The sequence below is a fragment of the Leuciscus leuciscus genome (assembly GCF_965113295.1).
Source record: "Leuciscus leuciscus genome assembly, chromosome: 1".
NCBI lineage: Eukaryota > Metazoa > Chordata > Actinopteri > Cypriniformes > Leuciscidae > Leuciscus > Leuciscus leuciscus.
This window is the reverse complement of record NC_138725.1, coordinates 32,062,618-32,085,087: the sequence shown is the minus strand read 5'-3', so window position 1 is coordinate 32,085,087 and position 22,470 is coordinate 32,062,618. Positions and strand designations below refer to the sequence as shown.

At 37.8% G+C, this 22,470-nt stretch overlaps 1 protein-coding gene across 1 annotated transcript; it reads right to left on the bottom strand.

The window, feature by feature from the left end:
* Nucleotides 1-1,285: 1,285 nt before the first annotated feature.
* On the bottom strand, nt 1,286-20,511 carry pmm1 (phosphomannomutase 1). The gene is made up of 8 exons (XM_082141460.1): nt 20,173-20,511; nt 14,083-14,200; nt 12,057-12,133; nt 11,203-11,294; nt 10,841-10,940; nt 10,125-10,200; nt 7,541-7,656; nt 1,286-5,940 (listed from the first exon to the last, which is right to left on the bottom strand). Exons 1-8 carry the CDS (start codon nt 20,254-20,256, stop codon nt 5,818-5,820), a joined length of 786 nt encoding a protein of 261 aa, XP_081997586.1. The 5' UTR covers nt 20,257-20,511; the 3' UTR covers nt 1,286-5,817.
* Nucleotides 20,512-22,470: the final 1,959 nt, after the last annotated feature.

Here is a 22,470-nt window from a genome sequence, read left to right as displayed (position 1 = left end):
ATGCATTTTTGTCTCAGTGCATGCATTGTTTTAGTTTGACAGGGTCGGCGTGAGCTTAGCTTAGCATAATGAATGGAATCCTTTGTTGCCAGCTAGCATGTCCTGAGTAAAAGTGATATAAAAAAATAAAAAAAACACCTAATTACTTCTTGTGGCCTGCGTATTCACAACGAGTACAAATAGCGATGCAGATTAACACAAGGCGATTTCCTAGGCAGATATTGACTTATATATTAAGGACTAAATTAGGGGGAAGCACAGGCGAAGCACTGCTACTTGGGCGTGCTCCCAAGTAGCAGTGCTTCGCCTGTGCTTCCCCCTAATATAGTCCCAAGTCAATATCTGCCTAGGAAATCGCCTAGTGTTAATCTGCATCGCTATGTGTACTCGTTGTGAATACGCAGGCCACAAGAAGTAATTAGGTGTTTTTTTTATTTTTTTATATCACTTTTACTCAGGACATGCTAGCTGGCAACAAAGGATTCCATTCATTATGCTAAGCTAAGCTAGCGCCAACCCTGTCAAACTAAAACAATGCATGCACTGAGACAAAAATGCATTTGCCCACCTATCTAAATGTAGGAAAGAAGGTGAATAAGCCCTATTTTAAAAAACAGTGGAGTGTTCCTTTAAAGTTGCAATGCAAAAACCGTAATGGTCCTAAAACTAAACGTAATTTTTATTACGCAAATAATTTTCATTTGATTTCTGGGTGAAATACAAGTCGGACGTGATCTTGATGGGTTTCGAGGGCTTTGTAACTTTAAACTCTGTTATAAATGCTGGAACTGAAGCCGCATAGACTAATATTGCACTTGAAACTTGACAGCCCAAATATAAACTGCCAAACTGACTTCATCTCCCATCTCCGGGAGTCTTTCAGGGTAAAACAAGCAGCATTTTGTAGACAAGCTGAGGAATAACAGTCGGCTAGCAAAAGCATTTAAACAGATTTTCACAGCAAAGATCTTGTGTTATTTTTGCTATATGTGTGTGTGACGTTCATGATGATGTAATGACGGTGGATGCACTGTTGCGTTAAATGTTTGGTCACATGATCCGTTGCATGTTCTTGAGTTTGTCTTGTGATTTGATCGTCAGATTTCTGGACCTTTAGTTGTGTTTTAACTGTGATTGTTTTTTTGTTTTTGTTTTTTTCTATTTTCAGAACTTTTTAGAGCTCAGATCACTGTGGTCGACGTCCTTTCCTTGTGAACTTTGATGGACTAATAAAATTACTTTAGGATTCACACGTTTGTATGTCACTGCAAAGCAAATTATGTAATTAATCATACAAAAAATTATATTTGCACAAAACTTTTAACCACAGCATCTGCACATACACAAATATTACACGTGCAGCATCCATAAACAAAGATCAGACTCCTTTACAATTTTCAAAAAATGTGTATTTACAATAAACAGACATGTCCATGATGCATCACATTAGTATTATTAGCAATCGCATGGATTCTTCACACAGACGTAATCATGAAAATCACATTATTGATATCACATATTTTTCCTTTTATCGGTTACAACATACATTCTACTAAAGAGTAACTAAAAAAATTAACTAAGATCCTCAATAAATTAGTTTGTTTAATAACTATGTTTGCTTGTTGGAATTGAGATCACATCACTTTTCCAGCAAAACAAACTCGCAGATGAAACTAAAGGGGCGGACGAGCCACGCAAGCAAATTAATTAATTTCCAAATGAATTAAAGTTAAAGTGCATTTATGCCATCAGATATGAAACACTAACACATTAACATTCATATTACCAACAGACAGCAGATTCTGGATTAAAATCTAAAAAAATTAGAAACACCTGATCCAGAGATTTCTGGATTTAAAAAAAAATGTTTTACAAATGCCCTGGATATATATCAGATCAGCATCATGTTTTCAGAGATCAACAGGAGTGTTTCAGTGATAACGTGGAATCTCTGGAATGATTAACACGTGAATATCACATTTAAAAAATTCATTAAATTTTGCAGGCAAAAAAGGTCCATTGTCTTTTGTAAATAGTGTATGAATGTATGAAACACAGCAACAAAAGTCATTTTCAAACCAACCAAGCAGAATTCCATTGGTCAATAGAGTTCATTAGTGCCCGCCCACTTTTTTGACTGCGCTGGTTCCGGAAGTATTTTTTCCATTCATTTCTCCCACAGGGATTTTTAAAAAGTCTTTGTTAAAGCATTATAAGCCACGAACCAAGCCAACCAACTACAAGGTGAATAATAACATTAAAAACTGATTGGAAGAAAAAAAGTATTTCAAAATCAGACAAAAAATACAAAGGTACAAGATTGTGTATTATTAGTGAAGGAAAGAACTACAAAATTACGCATTGAAAAATTTTGATTATTTAGGCTATATATATATATGTATATATATATATATATATATATATAGGGTAAGTGTACCCATTAAGCCCATGTACCCTTTAAGCCCACTTTCAACTCTGGAGTCAAATAAAAAACAGAGAAAATAATATTTTATGCAGCTTATTATTTTAACCAATCCAGTGATTTGTTACTTCCCTGGCATTTTTTATTGCATACCAATCACATTTGGTAATGTTGAGTTAGCCCCACCCATGTGCATGGTGTCTCAGGGGACCTCACACAAAGTCACCCTAAAACTTTGGTGTTTCGGGACCCTTCAGAAATCAACACATTTCTGCAATTTTCAGCCATTTCTTTGGTAACTACATTGATATTATGTCAAATAAGAAATAAATGTATTGTTTTTTGTGTATGAACAAATAGTACTTTATCATTTTATATCATTTTCCTTTAAATGGAAAGATGAGTTTTATTAGCTTGCGTTCAAAGCTAATCTCTAGGTCAAACCATTAGCCTTACAGAAAGACAAGACTGCCAAAGAATTAAGCAAGTGAACTGCAAACAATAAATGTTTTGTGATTCATTTTAGATTAATTTACAAATAAATACATCAAAAATAGTTTTGTAGAGAAGATTATTTGTATAAATTAACTTTTTTTTAAAGATGGCCTTAAATGGTACAGAGCCACAAAACGCATGCAAACTACAGTCAACACAAGCTAACCTTGAATGAAAAGGATTTTTTTTTTTTTACTGAATAAATTGTCACTGAATAATTAACAATAAATTGTCACTGAATAAATATATTGATGTTTTACTTCTTTAAAATCTATTTTTATATATATATTTTGTGAATCAATGATGATGTGGGCTTATTTGGAACACATGCGGGCTTAAATGGTGCCAAAGTACCAATTAAGCCCATGCCAGACTTCTGACTTTATTCCTAAATTATCTTAATTTTATATTCTAAAATGTACATCAACTAATTAATACAATTTCAAATGAGAGATTAATCTTGCATTTTAACAAATGATTTTTCTTATAAACTATGTCAAAATCTATGAAAAAAACCTAAACTTAGATTTTGGTGGGCTTAATGGGTACACTTACCCTATATATATATATATATATATATATATATATATATATATATATATATATATACATATATACATACGCTAAGTTTATTGCAAAATATGCATATTGAAATATTTTGAGAGTGTAGGACTCAATTACATAAAGAGATATCTTGGTGCTTTATCTTGTTTCGACTCTCTGATTGGTGGAATTGGTGTACAGCATCATGGGAGATGTAGTTTTTTTTTTTTTGCTATGAATTTACTACAGCAAGTTTAAATAATGCGGGCCTAAGGCTTCAACAGAAACAAACACTATCATTTAACAATCGTAACTCACAATAAGGCTGTCTTTAAAGGTTTGTAGGCTAAGTATTATCTTTAAAAAGCAATTTCCCTATGAAGAAAATGAATAAAGTTTTTACTTCCAGAACCCGACTGTTGCACTCTATTCGCATTAACAAATGAACCCAAAGCGAAATCTGCATGGAAAAAAACTCCCAAAAATTCCCAATCGCGTGTATCCCTATTGAAATTACTGGATATCGCCCGCAAAAACTTGCCGAGCAATGGTAAATGTGCACCCTATGCAATGCAACACAAATTAGATCACTAATAATAGTTAACTCACTAGATACATTTTTTTTTCGTTCTCAGTGTGTAAATCTCACGTTCTCTCACTATACAAACGTGATTATCTCTATCATAATTCATTCATAAATATGCGGGATATCTTATCTCAAGAGTCCAGTCTGAGATCACATAGAGGGAATAATGGAAACACAATCAGCTACAATCATAAACACTCGGACACAACGATAATAAAACTCACTCTGAAATCAACTGTGACAGCAGCAAATAAGATCACGAGACCATCACAAAACTTGAGATAAACATGGGACAGAATCTATCACTCGTTTCGCCACGAACATGGCGGTCACGTTCACACTGTCATTCCTCATTAGTGTTTGATTGATATTACATAAAGAGGTCGGTCATTTACAGCAGTGCCAACCGAATGAAGTCCTGAATAACTCAGAAGCATCTTTATATTTATATCTGATAAAGGAACCGAGCTGAAACACTTAAGAAACCAACGGCTCATCCGAGGTCCAAAACCACAGAAACAGAGGTAAAATCAGATATGGACAAATTCCCCTTTAATTCCTGATAATGATATTCTTGTTGGAGCTCTGCTGCATTTCATTACACATCGCTCTGTTTGTTGTTAGGATGACACATTGAAGTTTTAAAAGATTCAGCGCTCGTTAATGTTAGATGGCCAATCAAATCAGGAGGCGGGGCTTAGTTTCGACCGGGAATTCAAACGCGATGCTTCAGTTTTAACGGTTGAAGAATGTGAGGTAAGAAGTAGCTAAATATTTAATATCTGACAACTGTTGTATGACATAAACGCTATTTGACCAACAGTAATATTCCGGGATGCAAACTCGACTGCTTTTGGTCAAATTTTGCTGTTTTGAAATAAATTCCACCATTCACTAAAAGAAAATGCAGAAACAGTAAATTGCAAGTAAATTTCACAAATCAGAAAGAAAAGGCAAGTAATGCATAAAATTAAACATGAAATTTTGAAGTAAAAACTATTTTCAACTATTTAAACATAATCAGTTTTATTTACAACTTCGAAAAATATTTTTTCCCCAGTGTTTATATATTATTAATGTAACGCTTCATTGTTAATGTGACGAGATAGGAGTGAATGTGTACATTTAAAAAAAGTTTAATGCATTACTTCAAAATAAATTGTAAATACAATAATTATTTTTCTCTATTAGCTTTAACCCCTTTGAATTGAAGGGACTATTACGTGACAGGGAAAGTTAAAAACAGAAAAAAATGTGTGCCTCTACCGAAGGAGGTTTACTAATAAATAAGTTTACTAATACTGATCTCTTATTGGTTAAAAACAGCTCTGTGAGATGGATTATACTATTGCCGTCAATGTGGTTTACAGCGGTGATATGTTAAAAGTTGCATGTCAATCATCGTCATTTCTGGAGTGACTCCTGCATTCTGTCCGTCATCCGGAGGATTCACCGTATTTGAATGCGTCTGTCACTCCGGAAACTTTGCAGTGTGAACGTGGCCACCGTAAAACACTTTTTATTGTAAAAAGGATGGAATCTTTAGACTTAAAATTAATGTTTGAACTTTACAAAACTATAAACATGTACTGATAAGGGTCCATCAGTGATATTTACACACAGTCCCTTGAGTCTGATGACCAGCAGTGGTTTGGGTTTGTCTGAACCTGCTGGTTCTCAGGGTCAGTTCCCACAGTGACCAGCAGGGGGCGCAGGAGATCAGCACACAGGCAGTCTGGGGTGTGTGTGTGTGTGTGTGTTTGTGTGTGTGTCACGCCTCATTGGGTGGAGCGCTGAAGAACATCTCCCTGCAGAGCCGCACTGTTTCTTCAGGGGAGCAGACGGTGAAGCCGATGGTACGAGGGTCCTCGAAGATCTCGTGGTCGTTTCCGCCCTGATCGGGAAACATGTATTAGAAATAAATGATCAGATACAGAGTCACTCACTTACGTACAATGTTCCCTCCATTTTTTTCTTGCTCAAGCAAAACCTTTCTCTTATCCTCAGTGAAAACATCCCTTATATCATCTCATGCATCATGCATTTTATTTGAACCCTGATGCAACTTAAGCCCCTTTCACACAGCGCTTTGAACCCGGCAAATTGCCGGCAAATTGCCAGAGCGCCTTCTGTGTGAACGCAAACTCGACCCGGGATTTATGCCGGGATCGATGCCGGGTCGGGACCTAGTAGCCTAACATTGCCGTGTTCAGTCCCGGAACGCGCGCTGTGTGAACAAAAGCCGTAATAATGATGCCGTGTCGTAGTGATGACGCTGAAGCGCGGGATCGTTCGCCAGCTGTGAAACGGCACGTAAAGCGCAAGTTTATGATCGAATCAGAGAAAAAAATGCACAAGCGTGGTTTCTCGAGAGAGAGATCGCTGCTCATAAGCAAACTTAAGACGCTGCTGAGATTACAAGTCACATCGATGTCACGTGTCTTTACGGCATTTTTACGGGTTGTGTGTGAACGCACTCTCTGATTCCGGAAAATCACTGGCAGTGTGAATGAACCAAAATCAAACGAACCCGGGTCAAATCCCGGGTCACTTTATCCGTGTATTTTCCGGAATCTCTGTGTGAAAGGGGCTTTAGTGATATTAAATTATATTTCTGAAAACAAGCAGTTACTAGATATGAAGCACACAAGTCACCTAATTTTTTTTAGAATTTTTTACAGTGCTAAGTTAACTGTGCCATTCTTTAATTTTCATTCATTTTAAAAGGTTATGCAGATCAGTTCAATTCTTTATACTTTAATAAATACTATAATACTATAATAAAATACTATGATAACAAATACATATTGAATAGCTCATTTGTAAATCACTTTGGATAAAAGAGTCTGCTAAATGAGTAAATGTAAACAACATGTTAACATAGTAAACGTTAGAATAATATCAGGAAACGGTTTTGTAGTTATCTAAATACCCTTGAGACACACAAAACCTAAGTGAGCTATTTTGAGATCATGATTCTGAACAACAGACAACTAAACAAACATGTAATTTACTAGAGGTTATGAAAAAATGTGAATAACTGCAGTCTATTTAAAATGTGGAATCTGAATTATTTAAAAAATAATTGGGTTGAATGAATGATTCAGTGACTCACTCATAAATCCTTCATTGTTACATTAATGGATGAATCAGTGTTTTTGAACAAATCTCTATAATGAATGATTCAATAAATACATTTTTCAACAGTCACTTGTCGCCACCTACTGGTGTAACGATGTAATGGATCCAATCATTATTTAAAGTGTCCAGTTACTTTCAATAGTTGATTTGCTCGATTTTGTTCAAATCCATAGACATTTATATCTGAACTATGGCAATTAACCAGAACGCTGCAATTATCTCTCATTCACTAGAAGACTATCAAATCACTTTCACCACACATTTTGTGTCTTCATACACTTTATTTGTCCTGTGTGTGTGCGACATCAGAAGTGCCTGGCCAGCGCAGCTTAAAGGGAACATTGCTAACGTACCAACGATGTTTCATTGCCGAAGAAGTAGATGGCATCCAATCCCTCCTGCTCCAGGACGTCCAGACAGAGGCGTTTGTCCCAGCCCTCCGGGAACACGTCGAAACTGATCAAACCCCCTGAAAGCGCACAGAAACACACCTGTGATGATCCACACTTATTTCTGCCATTCAAGACTGAAATCACACCATTATTAAAGAAAAAAAGGAAAGAGTGTGTGATTCCTTGACCATCAGATGTTTATCTTTAACAAGAAAGTTGTTAAAGGTGTAGTGACAGATTTCATCCATTTGCAAACATCTTCCAGTCTTACTCATTAATTAGATGCCTTCATCACATCAATCACACCAAAACCCCGCCCTCCTTACTCATGACAGCCAATCAGATGCCAGCAAACCTGAATGACAGCTACAGATTGGCTAAATAAGTTCAGGCTGCTGCTTTGACTCAGTTGTGTTGTTTATAAAGTATCAACCCTGTAAAGCCTGACATATGACATATCTGACATATCTAATGGAAGTGTCATATTTGATGCATCAGGCTTTAATGGCTTGTCTAGTGAGAATATGAAGGAAAAAGCACCTTCATTTTATTCAGAGGCTCAAACTGTCAGGGTTATGTTTGTTTTTGATTCCCTGTTCTGTTCATTTCTGAGTTTGTTAATCTTCTGTTAATCAGTTCTCCTCTGTTCACTACCCGTTTGTCTCCTTGGTTTCAAATTAATTAGGTTCCTCGTTTCAGGTGTGTTGTGTTAATTAGTCTGTTAGTTCCTTTTGTTTGCTGGGTATTTAAGCTCTCTATTTCATAGAGCTGTTCCTAGTCTTGCATTATTTGAGTTATGTGGTATATGGTTGTATGTTTTCCAGGGTTCCCACGGGACCTTGAAATCCTTGAGAGTTTGAAAAAGTCTTGAAAAAAAATTCAAGCTCCTGGAGAGTTTTTGAAAATAAACACACATAGATTCTGGTCCTTGAATTTTATGTTAACCAAGGTGTGGGAACCATGGTTTTCATGTTTAGTCTTGGATTAAAGTCTTCTTTAGTATCTCTGTCTTCGTGCGCTTGATTACAGCCGCCATATCCGTGACTAATCCGTGACACAAATAGAGCAAAAATATGCCGTTTTGTGCAGATACTGATATTTATATGGACGAAAAGTCCATTTAAATATCTTATAATGCTTGTAGTGTAAATCAATGAGATCCTTATTATAGTATAACAGACTACTTACTGTACATACAATGCATATAAATATCATTCGTCACTCTATATCTGCCAATAATATGTCTTAGTAAGATGATATTTAAATGTTTAGTTTTATGATCTGTAGTTGTAAAGCATATAATGCAGTGCATGATTGACAGATTAACTAATAAACCTTCCTCAAAAGCCTGATGATCATATTTGAGACTCGTGATTTTTCTATAAAATTATGTGTGGATAATCAAGTAAACCGAAGTTTCTTCAGTTCACTGAAATATTACTAACAATATCAAAGTTATTCTAATGTTTACTTTAAAATCAATTCTACTAAAATACCTTTTACTTAAATCTATAAACTGTCAATCAGACGACAGAAGGACTGGAGTAAATTGTGTGAAACTGGGTTTTCAGCAAAATGTCGATCATTTAGAGGCCTTAGAAATATGCGAATCAAATACGACACAGCAGGCTTTAAAGGTCAATCTGTCACAGAGACACACACTTTATGTCTGTTCCTCCAGAAACACTCGTCCAGTTCCTTTAAAGCCACAGTGACGGTCAGCAGAGAAAAAACATCTTGTTACAAAGAGTTTACCCTGAGGCTCATTCTCACAGTAATGACTCGGGTGTGTGTGTGTGTGTGTGTGTCTGCAGAGACGTGAACTGCGTGACTGTTTGTCCACAGAGTGATTGAGACAGAAAGGACAGAAATCAGCCGTTAAAAATTAATGATCATCACACACACACACACACACACACACACACATACTCACACACACACACACACACACACACACACACACACACACACACACACACACACACACACACACACACACACACACACACACACACACACACACACACTCGTTAGTGTCCCGTAACTGGACTGCAGCAACATTCCACCACTGACTCAACAGTTGCTAGAGCCACAGCCAATCAGAGGGCTTGATCTCCTCACACCCCTAGGCCCCTCCCCCTCGGACCCTCTGGCCCCTCCCCCTCACACTGTCCGTCAAACAGAAAAAGAAACAACAAAGCCACTGTGTGCGAAACTGAGCTGAACTTGAGAGGAAAACCTGCTGAAGATTGACTGCAGACGTCAAAGCTAATGTGTGTCCGTGTGTGTGTGTGTGTGTGTGTGTGTGTGTGTGTGTGTGTGTGTGTGTGTGTGACAAACGCACACAGGTTGTTGAGTAAACACTCATTTTCTCTCCCGGTTCAGTGGTCTGTAAACACACGAGTGCATCCGTTCGCTCTCTCTTATCACCTTTAGCACAGATAACGTGTGAGTGTGTGTGAGTTTTGTCTCCTGTGCAGGTACAAACAGCACGGGTCATTTATTTTGGGTGGTCAGAGAGCTGGCGATGTCATTTCCTGCTCACCTCTAGTGAACCGCAGGCCTTTTCCTGCAAACTCCTCCTGCAGAGCCGCCACGAACTTCTCTCGAATTTTCTCTCTCTGCGGGACGGGAGAGTTACGACTGATCATAGGAACTAATGTAGTAGTAATGTTAAAGGCATACTATGCAGTTTCCGTTTTTGTCAAACAGCGACCCCTAGAGTCACTGTGGAGTACTTGTGTTTAACATTACTGTCGTAAATACCACTCACGCAGAGCCGTCTCTGCACTCTTCCGACTGCGCTTTCTTCGTTTTCTTCCTCGACTCTGCCGTGATTCACGTCTGAAATGCGTAGTGTCTTCCACAGAGGCTGCTTCATATGTTGTTGATGTATGTGACGTCGTGCCGTAAAGCAAGTCGTGATTCTCGCGAGATTTGTCGGGGCGCCACCTCTCTAACCTGCATTGCTGGTTTTTCCAGCGGCGTCCCCCCCCTGCTTTGCTATCGGGATGATTCGCCCTACTACAAGTTCGTTTACCATCGAAATGATTTCAAAGCTGTTATATTAAGGTGCAAATATATAATGCATAGTGTGCCTTTAACAAACCTTATTGTTACAACAACAAAAAACTCACTGAACAATAAGATAAAGACTTTTAAGTCACGTAACTGAAATCACTTGATATGAACAAACCTTTAGAATCTGGTCTGAACAGATCAACAACTTTCAGCCGATCGTAGAGAATAAAGTGAGATTACCTTGTCGATTTCCGAGAACTCGATTCGCTCTTCTAGCGTGCAGCTGCGTCCGATGGGGGAGATGTTGATCATGCCGTTACGAAACTCAATGAACGTCCCTCTGAGAGAGAGAGAGAGATTTGTAATGACATTACAGATCATCATCTCTGGAGTGTGTGTCTGTGTGTGTGTGTGTGTGTGTGTGTGTGTGTGTGTGTGTGTGTGTGTGTGTGTGTGTGTGTGTGTGTGTGTGTGTGTGTGTGTGTGTGTGTGAGAGAGTGTGAGTGTGTGTGATTGTGTGTGTGTGTGTGTGTGTGTGTGTGTGTGTGTGTGTGTGTGTGTGTGTGTGTGTGTGTGTGTGTGTGTGTGTGTGTGTGTGTTACCGTTTCTTGGGCAGCTTGATGAGCCCCATGTAACTGAGACAGAAGTTGATGAGGTCCTGCAGTAACTCCTCGCCCAGATGATTCTGAATGGCCTGGGAAAAAGAGACTGAACTTAGAAGAATAATTTAAGGCTTTTAATGAAAGTTCTAAAAAGAATTTAAGATTGATTTAAAAAAAATAAAAAAAAATTCTGAAAGTCTGATCTGTTGCAAGAAAATATTGCTGATAAATTTAATCTATTAATAACAAATAACCGCTTTTGGTCAGGGATAAGATTAGTGAATTATTCTACTTAAGATGCTGAAAACTATTATCACCTGACTATCTTTGTTTCTGGTTTCTTTTGCAACAAATTATGTGTTTTGGTAAACACTGTTACAAAGACCACAAAGTCCCATAAAAAGCCAAGAGTCAAACTGCCCAACTAAAATAAACACTGATCTCTATAATCGTGACCAAATATTTTCAATAAAACAAACATCTAAACCTAATTTTTTTTAAAAGAACTTCTGCTGAGATCTTGAGAGATCTTGAGCCAGCATCACATTGTTACATTGATTCAATGCCATTACCAATGATTTTTGGGATGAAATTCCCAACATTTTACAAAAGTGACGTACAAAAGTGATTTTGATTCAATGCAGTTAACATTGACACATTAACATTGATTTAACATTGTTTCGATCGATGGTTGCTTGAATCTAGGGAGTCTCCTTAACTGGACAGTGTGAAGCTGCTTCTGTTTTCCCATCAACATTTAAGATCTCCATGAATGGCATTTAAGACCTTCTATGGTGTTTAAAACATTTCATTGAAGACATTTGAATATATTGCAAGGATCTGCAGACACACACCTGTTTGGAGATGAGTTTGCCGTCTTTGTATTGCACTGTTCCATTTTCGGCAAAGACGTAGTCAAACTTGTGAATGACTGCAGAGAGAATGAACAAAACAACAGAATGAGACGCAATCAAAGCACTCTTATCATCTTATCATCATCCTGCTGACCTTTACCTGTGTTACACAACACACACATCCTCCTGACACAAACCCCAAGCTGTTTTCCATTCACAGAGATTTAGTGCTTGTTCGGATTCATTCAAGATAACAGTCCTGTTTAAATGGCCAACACCACATCTGTCAGTGTCGTATAAACTCACATAATCCGGATTCTGATCTAGATTGTGTGTGAATGCGGATGGATTCGGTTCTGAAGTGTCATGTTCTGATTCAATCACAATCTTACTGATCATCTGTGTTAATCTAATCAGACCTGCACAATCATAATGCCAATGATCAAACACTGGCTACGTTTACATGCAACCAAATAATCCATTAGTAATCGGATTGACGGCTCAATCGGACTGAAAAGCCTTCATGTAAACACCTTAATCAATCCGACTGAGCTCGATCCGAATGACATTTCAATTGGACTGAAAGGGGTGGTTTATTCCTTTTCTAATCCGATCGAGAGAACATGTAAACACTTGATCGGATTGAGAGCCGAAACTGAAAGGACTGAGCATGTGCAATGACGTTGAAATAGCGCAATGACGTATGATGCGAAATGGATTAAAACAAATAAAGAACCAAAGTAGGAGACTAGTTATTATGCACAAACAGCTGGAAACTGCTGTATATTCGTACAGTTTGTTGACCTCAGCGTCATGTTCTGATTCAATCATAATCTCACTGATCTCTGTGTTAATCTAATCAGATCTGAACAATCATAATGCCAATGATCAAACACCAGAAGCTGATCGAGACCATTATCTTTAGAAAACAAGTAATTGAGAAACAGAGAAAGTCTAGAATGAAACGAACATCCACAGGTGAGAGAAAACCACTAATGAGGTCTCTTTAATATCTCAACTTTTTCTTCTAGATTTGACATGTATGCATTGAGTGGATTATTTTATCCAAAGTGAATTACATTGCATTTAAAGCAAATGTTTGAATAGTGTCATGCATTCCCTGGGAATCGAACCCTTGACCTTGTGCATTACTATCTGTTACCTTGTTATTGTCTCTAAAATTTCTGAAGAAATCTCAAACAATGTCTCAAACTGTGCTCATGAAATCCAACACTTCTCATCACAAGTTTACTGGTATTGATTTCCTAATTTTTTTTCCGTCCCTTTATTCAGATGGACACAAATTAATTTAATTAATTGGGTAAACTTTTATGATTATGGAACTGCTCAGTCCAGGTGGCCAAACACCATCCGCTCTCGGGTCCAAGAGGCACATCCAAGGAATCCTGCTGACTACGCCAAATTGTGGTGGCAAACAAAGTTCTATCACTGAATAAGAGACAAACATTTCCAATTGTCTTTGATAAGGTTTATTTTCTTGCAAGAAAAGGCCAGCAGTCGTACAGTCACACCGAGTGATTATAGAGTGTGACAGTGAAGGGATGGAATTCTTTCTCCTTTTTAGTCCTGACTCCCAGAATTTTATCTTTCTAGGCTAATGATGGTATTTTCAACTATACGTGGAACATTCTTAGATGTATTCATCATATTGTATCCTTGAGTGGAGGCCCTCCTGTCATGACTAGCACTCTTTACCATTCCAATACAATTCCATATTAGAATAAGGTTTGTGTGTGCTCTTTTACTGTCATATGATGGTCACACACATCTTAAAGATAAAATTTATTCCACAAAATCAACAGCTAAACATCTCAAACTCCCTGCTGTTCCAGACTGAAGGAATTATGGGATATCAGCTGTTGTGTTTATGTTTTTGTGTTGAGTCAGTGATCTGGTCGAACCAGTTCCTCTACATTCTACATATGATGCAAAACCCCAAACCCATTAAACACATGTGAGGATGGTGATACTAAAGATATTGTGATGAAATGCATCATTCTCTAACCTTCGTCTCCGTCTCCGAGCTGTTCTGCGATCTTGGAATAATCTGAACCCCCCACCACGCCGATCTTCACCTTCTGTTTCAAGGCCTGGAAAAACTCGTCCAGCTCGGGGTCGATCTTCTGCAGACACGACACAACCAACAGTGAAAGGTTTCTGTCGTCACCTCTGACCTCTGAGTCAATTAAACAGTCACAACCAGCTGCTCAACAGGTTTCAGCACATTTGCCTCACAAGTAGACAAACAGCCGAAAAACCCAGCTCTGTATAATATTATTGATCTTTATGTCTCCAGCGGACGTTTAAAGTGCACGTTAGTCACGGTAATGGCATTGAGCTGTTTATGGGAGTTCACTTAATAGTGTTCTTCTTTAATGACGGGTTGCGCCATTTAACGAGATCTGTGTTCTTCTGTCAGCGCTGCAGACTGTCACGGTACACGCTACAATCACCAAATATTGTAGATATTGTAATAATCCGTGATTCAAAACAGCATGCACTAGGAGGACTGAAATATAAATATTGAATATTAATAGACGTTTTGATAAACCGTGTTGGGAAGGTCACTTCGGAAATGTAATAGGTTACAGATTACAAATTACCCTTTTGAAATTTAATAAGTAGTGAAACTATTTTAATTACTTTATTAAAGTAATGTAACTGATTACATTTTACTACTTTTCTATGAATGTTTTCAACTGTTAATCTTTTTTAAACATTTAAACCAGGCAGGGTTAAACTCCAAAAACAGAGATAGCTGTATTTATTTATATTTAAGAGAAAACAATTTTAGATCATTATACAGTAGTAAAAATCATGATGCTTTTCTTCTTACTGATATTAAAAAATTTAATAAAAAATTAAAATAGCTATTATTTTTACCACTATGTGTGTGAAGGGAAAACGTCAGACCATATAAGGCCTAATATTGATTTCTCACAAACAGAACAAAGAATAGATTCTAGTTTCATACTCAATGACAACCCAGCGAAGCTGTTGCACATCAAAAACAGGCAAAGCAACAAATTAATATCATTCAACATTTGCGATCTTTTTCCTTTGGAATCGTTAACATTTTAAGTAACTGTAATTATTTTTATTTTTTTTATTCTCAGTAACTGTAACGGATTACAGTTACATTTATTTTGCAATTAAATGACGTAACTCTGTTACATGTAACAGATGCAGTAACTTTCATGGACATTCACAGCTGAAACACTGCTGGCTGTCAGGTGTGAAGACCTTTCATGTGTTAATGCTTGAAGAAAATCCTGAGACCTTCACACTCGTATTTACGACTTTGTGGAGCCGTTCGTGTGCGTTCAACAAGAAGATATTTTGAAGAATGTTGGTAACCAAACAGTTGCTGGTCCCATTTACTTCCATAGTATTGTTTTTCTATACCATGCAAGTAAATGGGGACCAGCCACTGTTTGATTGCCAACATTCTTCAAAATATCTTCTTTTGTGTTCAACAGAAGAAAGAAATTCATACAAGTTAAAAACAACTTGAAAGTATGTAAATGATTACAAGATTTTTATTTTTGGATCCTATCCCTTTAAGATGAATGATCAACGCGGAGGAGTAACCCCAGAGTGCAGTCTGGACGATGGGGCGGGGCGACACTTTTAGGCGGGGCGACACGTGTCGCTCCGCCCACACCCGATTTTATTGGTTTATAATACAGCAATCTTATTGGCGTAGACGCTTGAGGCATGAGCATGCGCATTCCTTTATGTACGAGTCTATGTAGGAGTTTATGAATGATCTACGACTAGCAATACTACAGAAATATTGAGTGATGGTAACCATGGGGATTTCCGATTTCAGTAGCTTAATGATCAATTGGATAATATTTTGCTGAATTTACGAATCAAGTTAGATGAAGTTACTGTCAAAATGTATTCGTATAGCGCTCAATTCACATCGTCTCAAAGCAGCTTTACAAAAAAAATCATATTGTAAGCTTTAGGCAAATATTAAGCAGTTTTAGGGCTAGGCAATATCACGAAATATGTTGCTGATAAATTACTGTTTGAGATTTAGCCTAGATAGCCTACTCTTATATTTATTAATTTACCCTGCAGATAAGTCAGTGCCACTTTTAGTGAGCAATGATCATGACAGCATGAAATTACTGGCATAGCACAGGCAAGGCCGCCTTAATGCACGGGCTTACCTGGGCTGAAGCCCAGGGGCCTCCCAAGTTCAGGGGCCTCCAATGTTCAGGTTCATGATGAGCTGAAAAGGTATTGTTTTAACTTGTCAGATTTTGTCGCTGTATGTCGCTAGTCGCTTGTGGGCGTTGGTAGTGCTGTCGCTCTAATGTTATTGTTAAGGTGCGTTCACACCAAACGCGAATAGAGCGTCTGGCGCGAGTGATTTCAGTGTTGTAAAGACGCGTTTACGCGCGTCTAGAGGTCCCGCGGCGCGAATGAGGCGTTAGACTGCTCGTCTGGCCACATCTATACAAAACACCACCACAAGTGATATTATACAACTATATCATTTTAATTTGACTAGGAATTAGGCTCAAAAGAAACAGTATGCTGTTGGGAGAGTGTTTTTATATCTACCACACAGCAGTGTTCAGGGATTAAATCATTTACTAGATTAACGATCGATCAATCTACAAATTAAACTCACTCATACTGTCATCAATTACTAAAACGTCATCCGAATTTGACAAATAGGCTAATACATTTTCTTGTCCCTAATAGTCAACATAATGCACTGTAAAATGAACTGCAGCAGTGCTAAACTTGCATCATAAAACTACAACACTCGAACTATAAATGTATGAATTAAACTCACTGAGACTGTCGACAGTTTCTTTTCCATGCATCATTTTATTATATCCATGTTTGTGGTTAGTTACAGTCAAATCATATAAAACAGTGAAATCGCCCTTGAACTCTTCGGTCTTGCCGATTCACATGCAATTTCACTCGAGACGGTGACGGGAGCTGAGCTCCACTGAAAGGCTTCTTTCCTATTGGTCGTCGCTCGCGAAAATCGCTTCTCATTTGCATAAAGTTGAAATTTAGTTGCTGTGTGTGGTTGTTAAATAAAGTGTCTTGTGTTTATGTGCTCAGTGATATGTTAATAACAATATTAAAATGAAAAACAATATTTAAAAAAATCACTGTTGTAGGTCTCGAAAGAAACTAATGCATTTTGTGATGTAGATTACCTATAGATAGGCTATTACACTTTTTTTAAATGAGACTCTTTAAATTGAGGGGATGGGGGGCCTACAAAACCTCTCAGCCCCGGGGCCTAACATTAGGTTAAGGCGGCTCTGAGCACAGGCTATCAAAGGAGAGATAATTTCTATAGGCTGATATAGACAATATTTTTCCGCATGTCATGCAGGGCTCCGGAATTTCAAATCATTCGTAAATGCTTCTTCGTTTTTCCATTAGGATCAGTGAATAAACACAAACTCGGGATTTTACACAAATTATGATAATTCACTGTATATCAGTAAAACATAGGATAAATCCGAATTTATTTTATTTTAAAGCAAAACCACAGTGACAAATAAGACAATAATAGGCTAGCCTACCAAACAGTATACAAGCCCAGATCGATATAATAAATCTGTTTTACTAAATACATATTTATTTATTTATTTTCACATTTCAGCACTACACGGTTTTAATTCTATTGTAACCAACGCACAAAACCCAATGGCCTGATGTCACAGTAACAGATCGAAGTAGCCTACGGTTGACACTTATAGAAAACATGAATCTTTAAAACTATAACATAGGGATTTACAGAACCAACAGGCCCTCATTTTATTAACAAAGAAACGTGAGTTTGTCATTAAACATTTTATTTGCACTTTGTAGCCTACCAAATAATGCACGCATTGGACAACATCTCGTTAAAAAAATGACAACAAAAAACGGTCGTGCTTTAAAAATTAAAATCAGCTGCTTTTACATTCTTAGAGTGAATTATCATCCTTTGCGTAAAATCCCGAGTTTGTAAAGCATCTCCTTGAAGTAGGCCTGGGTTCGTTTTTAAACAATAACTTCATCCATTCTGTTTCTTAAGTACAATAAAACATTAGCCAAAAGATCTTAACTAAAATTACCATGGTAAACCGACAAGATAGACATATAGCCTACGATTAAAGTTAGCATTTTATATTTCTTTAATACGGCCAAATCATTCATAAAATCGTACTTAAAGGAATGCGCATGCTCAGACCTGAATCGTCTACACCAATAAGATTGCGGTATTATAAACCAATTAAATTGGGTGTGGGCGGAGCGACACGTGTCGCCCCGCCTAAAAGTGTCGCCCCACCCCATCGTCCAGACTGCACTCTGGGGTACTACACGCGGAGGGCAGATTGCCACAAAGGTGTGAATGGCCCATGAATAAAAATCGTTAAAGGGATTACTTGCCAAGGCAACAACTGGCACTTAGCATATTGGTACCTTTTCGGCAGTATACGGTGGTGGTATTTCCCATATCTGGTCAGTTACACTCTTTGATTCGTCCGAAATTCTGCGGTGTTTACGGGAGTTTAATGGTCCATATACACCTCTTTACATGCAGTGTTACGTTCTGTGGACATAAGCGCATGCTTTAAAGTAGGAAGGGTTTTGACAGACTGTTCATCAAATTATTCCAAAGACAACTTTCGTTTTTTTTTTTTTTTTTTTTTTTTACTTTATGGTAGTTATCGTTATCGGTCCCTAAAGGCCAATTTATACTTCTGCGTCGGGTGCGCGTAGAAGGTACGGCGTAGCATACGCATTGACGTGTACCATACGTCGTACCCTTCGCCGTACCCTGACGCGCACCTCCTCAAAAATGTAACTACGCGTCGCGGCGACGCGGACCGCAAGATCTGTGATTGGTCGGCTGGATAGCATCGCGTTTCCTCCTACGCATTTCCGGAATGATCTTCTGCACTCTGCACCGCCCGCCCGCCATTTTTAAATTCCGAAGATCAGTGAAGAGATGGAAATAGACCAAGTGACCGAGAGATTGCTTGAAGAAGTGCGGAAATACAGCCATCTGTATGACTCCTTCAGTCCATTGCTCGTAGAAACCTAAACTCAAAATAGCCGCGAGGAATGTAAACACAGTGGAACTGGAACATTAAAACCCACCCGCGCTAACTAGCGTTTCGGCGGTGTAACTGCAGAGCAACACAGACATTCGCAGAAGTATAAATGCTCTCGACGGCGTCGCCTACGTGCGTATCCTACGACGTACACTACGGCGTACACTCGACGCAGAAGTATAAATTGGCCTTAACCCTAACCCTAATTAGGTGTCCGTGACTTTGAACGTGCCTTTAACGTTGTAGCATAGCATTTTGTGTGTAACAGTCTAATAATGTTCTATAGCCTACAAGCTCTTATCTATAGGCTATATGTTTTTTTGTTTTTTTTTAAGTTTTATTTTTAATTGCCACGTTTACAGAAGTTCGAGGAACAGCTTTCTGTGTAACTGAAGAGGAAAGGACATGGACAGCGGAGGACATATGATGACACTGAGACCACACTAAACTCATCTCAATGAAAATAAACACTACATGAGCAGAACGGCATGTTAAGTGGCAGATTTCACTATAGCCGACTCTTGCAACGGAACGAGCCGACGGTACACAACGTTACTCCAACAAACAGAATGTTCGCCGTACATATGGAATTCTGTTGGCAATGTTTACGAACCAATTACTAACGTTCTAAGAATGGAACGTTCTAAGGATTTTTTTTAAACCATGAACTAACATTCCCAGAGCGTTACATGGGAAACTACTGTTAGCTGATGTATAGGCTACGTGCAGAACGAGGGTGCCATCATTCAAACGCACATAAACACACTCGTTCGTCAATAACGCGCGTGCACACACACACACTCACAAGACAAGCTTCACAAGCACACGCAGATCAGGGATGGAAATAGAAACATTATGTTACATAACTGAGATTGTTACTCTCACAACAGCTGAGAAGACGCGTCTTTTATAACCCTTTAATTGTTATGTATAATATACAACGCTTAATATCGCAACTATCACGTGGATTTAAAAAATGTATCCTATATAATGTAAACACATACCTCTCTGGGGGGTGTAAGCGTTCCGTCCACATCAAACAGGCACAAAACCTTTCGACATGCGGCTACACGAGACTTTATATCCATTTCTTCTTGTCCAGCAATTGAAGTAGATATTTAAAAAAATAAAAAAAAATAAGACAATTACAAATATACAGAAAAGACTCTAAACGACTCAAGATGAGTTAATGCATAAGAATATAATGAGACAGTCTCTCTTCTTTCTTGAAACCGAAAGATAAAGAAGTCAATACTGGTGAATATTATTCATTTGGATTCAAGTATATACTGCAGGCTACATGATCACTGCTGAGTGTGAATGAATCCGCACATGTGGTTCCTTCTGCAGCGCTATGCGCCCTGGAGAGCCAATCAAATGCGCGGAATCTGGTCACGTGCGTAAAGGGGGCGTTCCCGCGCTGAGAGACGAGGACATGGAACTCGGAAAGCGTCACGTAACATGAAAGTCAAACCCGGAGATGGTTCGACCTTTTACCTAGTACTTCATATCTCACAATTACACCTGATCATAACAACAACAACAACAGCAGCAGCAGCAGCATAACAGAAAATCAAGAAAATCAATAATTAAGATGAATAAAACGTATTTAATTAATTTTACACTTAAAACGTAAAATGCAATGATAGGGTAATGAAAAGCATTGTGCATTGCAAATTACATCGACATAAAACATTGAATGTTAGAAGTGCAAACGAACAAATGAATTAGGCTACAGGCTGGATGAGTTGTTTCGGTTTCACCTCTAGGGGGCAGATCGAGTGAAACTGTCAACATACCTGCAATGTATTGCACAATTAAAATACAAAACATAAAACAGCAAAAGCGTGTCATCACAAAGGACGTGCTGAGTTCAGTGATGCAATGCAGAAACAAATCTGCTCAGAACATACATGGAAGGGAGTTTTTGGTTTCGTTTCACACTGTTTACACACACACACACACACACACACACACACACACACACACACACACACACACACACACACACACACACACACACACACACACACACACACACACACACACACTCACTATAAGAATGTTCAGTTTAGAGGTTGCGTGGCTGTCCTGTTATTATGAAACTCGGAGTGAAACCGCCAGATCTCGGGCAACTGTTTGTTCTGTCAGTGTTACAGCGCCATCTTGTGACAGACACGCGGTCTTGTCTTGTTGTTACCCAGATCCACAACTGCGCTCTCTAATTCAACTCCATCTTCTGTCTTTTAGAAGAACATTTTGATTATCAACCATTATAAATATATTTTTCTTAGGCTCTTAAATGTTTCCACGTGCTCCTGATTTAAGATGAATGGAAAGATAAAATGGATAACAATAAATAATATAGGAAATAAAGTAGGCCTATCGATAATGGCCAATGCAACATCCACATCTAGTCAAACCAAAAATTATTCGGACACCATATATAATTTTTTGATATTTTTTTACTAGTGGGTGCAGGACTGTAAGTGAGGATAGCAAAATAAAGTAAACTGTAACATATTATAAAGTATTTACCAGTAAAATTGATAAAAATTTGGGACCAAATATTATTGAGACACTTTGACCTGACCATGTTTTGCTGAAGTTTTTTTTCTTTAATTGCTAATGCGAACTTTTTACACCACAGACTGAACAGAATGAAGCATTGCTTGGTCATTTATTGACCTAAACTGGTATTATCATTAGGCTACACCAACAAAAGTCGGATAAGGTTCCTCAAAGTCACTTTTTACAGTGTGTGTGTGTACATTGGGTTTCCTAAACCTAAAATCTAATCTGATTTTATGCATAATTATTCCCAAAACACATTCAATGTTCCAATCCTGGACCACAAAAACAACAAATCTTGTAATGGCCAATTTATGGTCAGACTACAAACAGTATTTGTTTAAAATGATATATATATATATATATATATATATATATATATATATATATATATATATATATATATATACACACAACTATACAGTGGGGAGAACAAGTATTTGATACACTGCAGATTTTGCAGGTTTTCCTACTTACAAAGCATGTAGAAGTCTGTAATTTTTATCATAGGTATCTTCAACTGTGAGTGACGGAATCTAAAACAAAAATCCAGAAAGTCACATTGTATGAGTTTTAAATAATTAATTTGCATTTTATTGCATGACATAAGTATTTGATCACCTACCAATCAGTAAGAATTCCGGCTCTCACAGACCTGTTAGTTTTTCTTTAAGAAACCCTCTTGTTCTCCACTCATTACCTGTATTAACTGCACCTGTTTGAACTCGTTA

Bases quoted from the DNA above. Each gene is read 5' to 3' on its own strand.
- pmm1 (XM_082141460.1), bottom strand. From the start codon at position 20,256: ATGGATATAAAGTCTCGTGTAGCCGCATGTCGAAAGGTTTTGTGCCTG. The intron at 11,295-12,056 runs GTGTGTGTCTGC...TCTTTTTCCCAG, and splicing joins GCAAACTCATCTCCAAACAG to GCCATTCAGAATCATCTGGG. The intron at 7,657-10,124 runs GTGAGCAGGAAA...GTGCGCTTTCAG, and splicing joins AGGCCTGCGGTTCACTAGAG to GGGGTTTGATCAGTTTCGAC.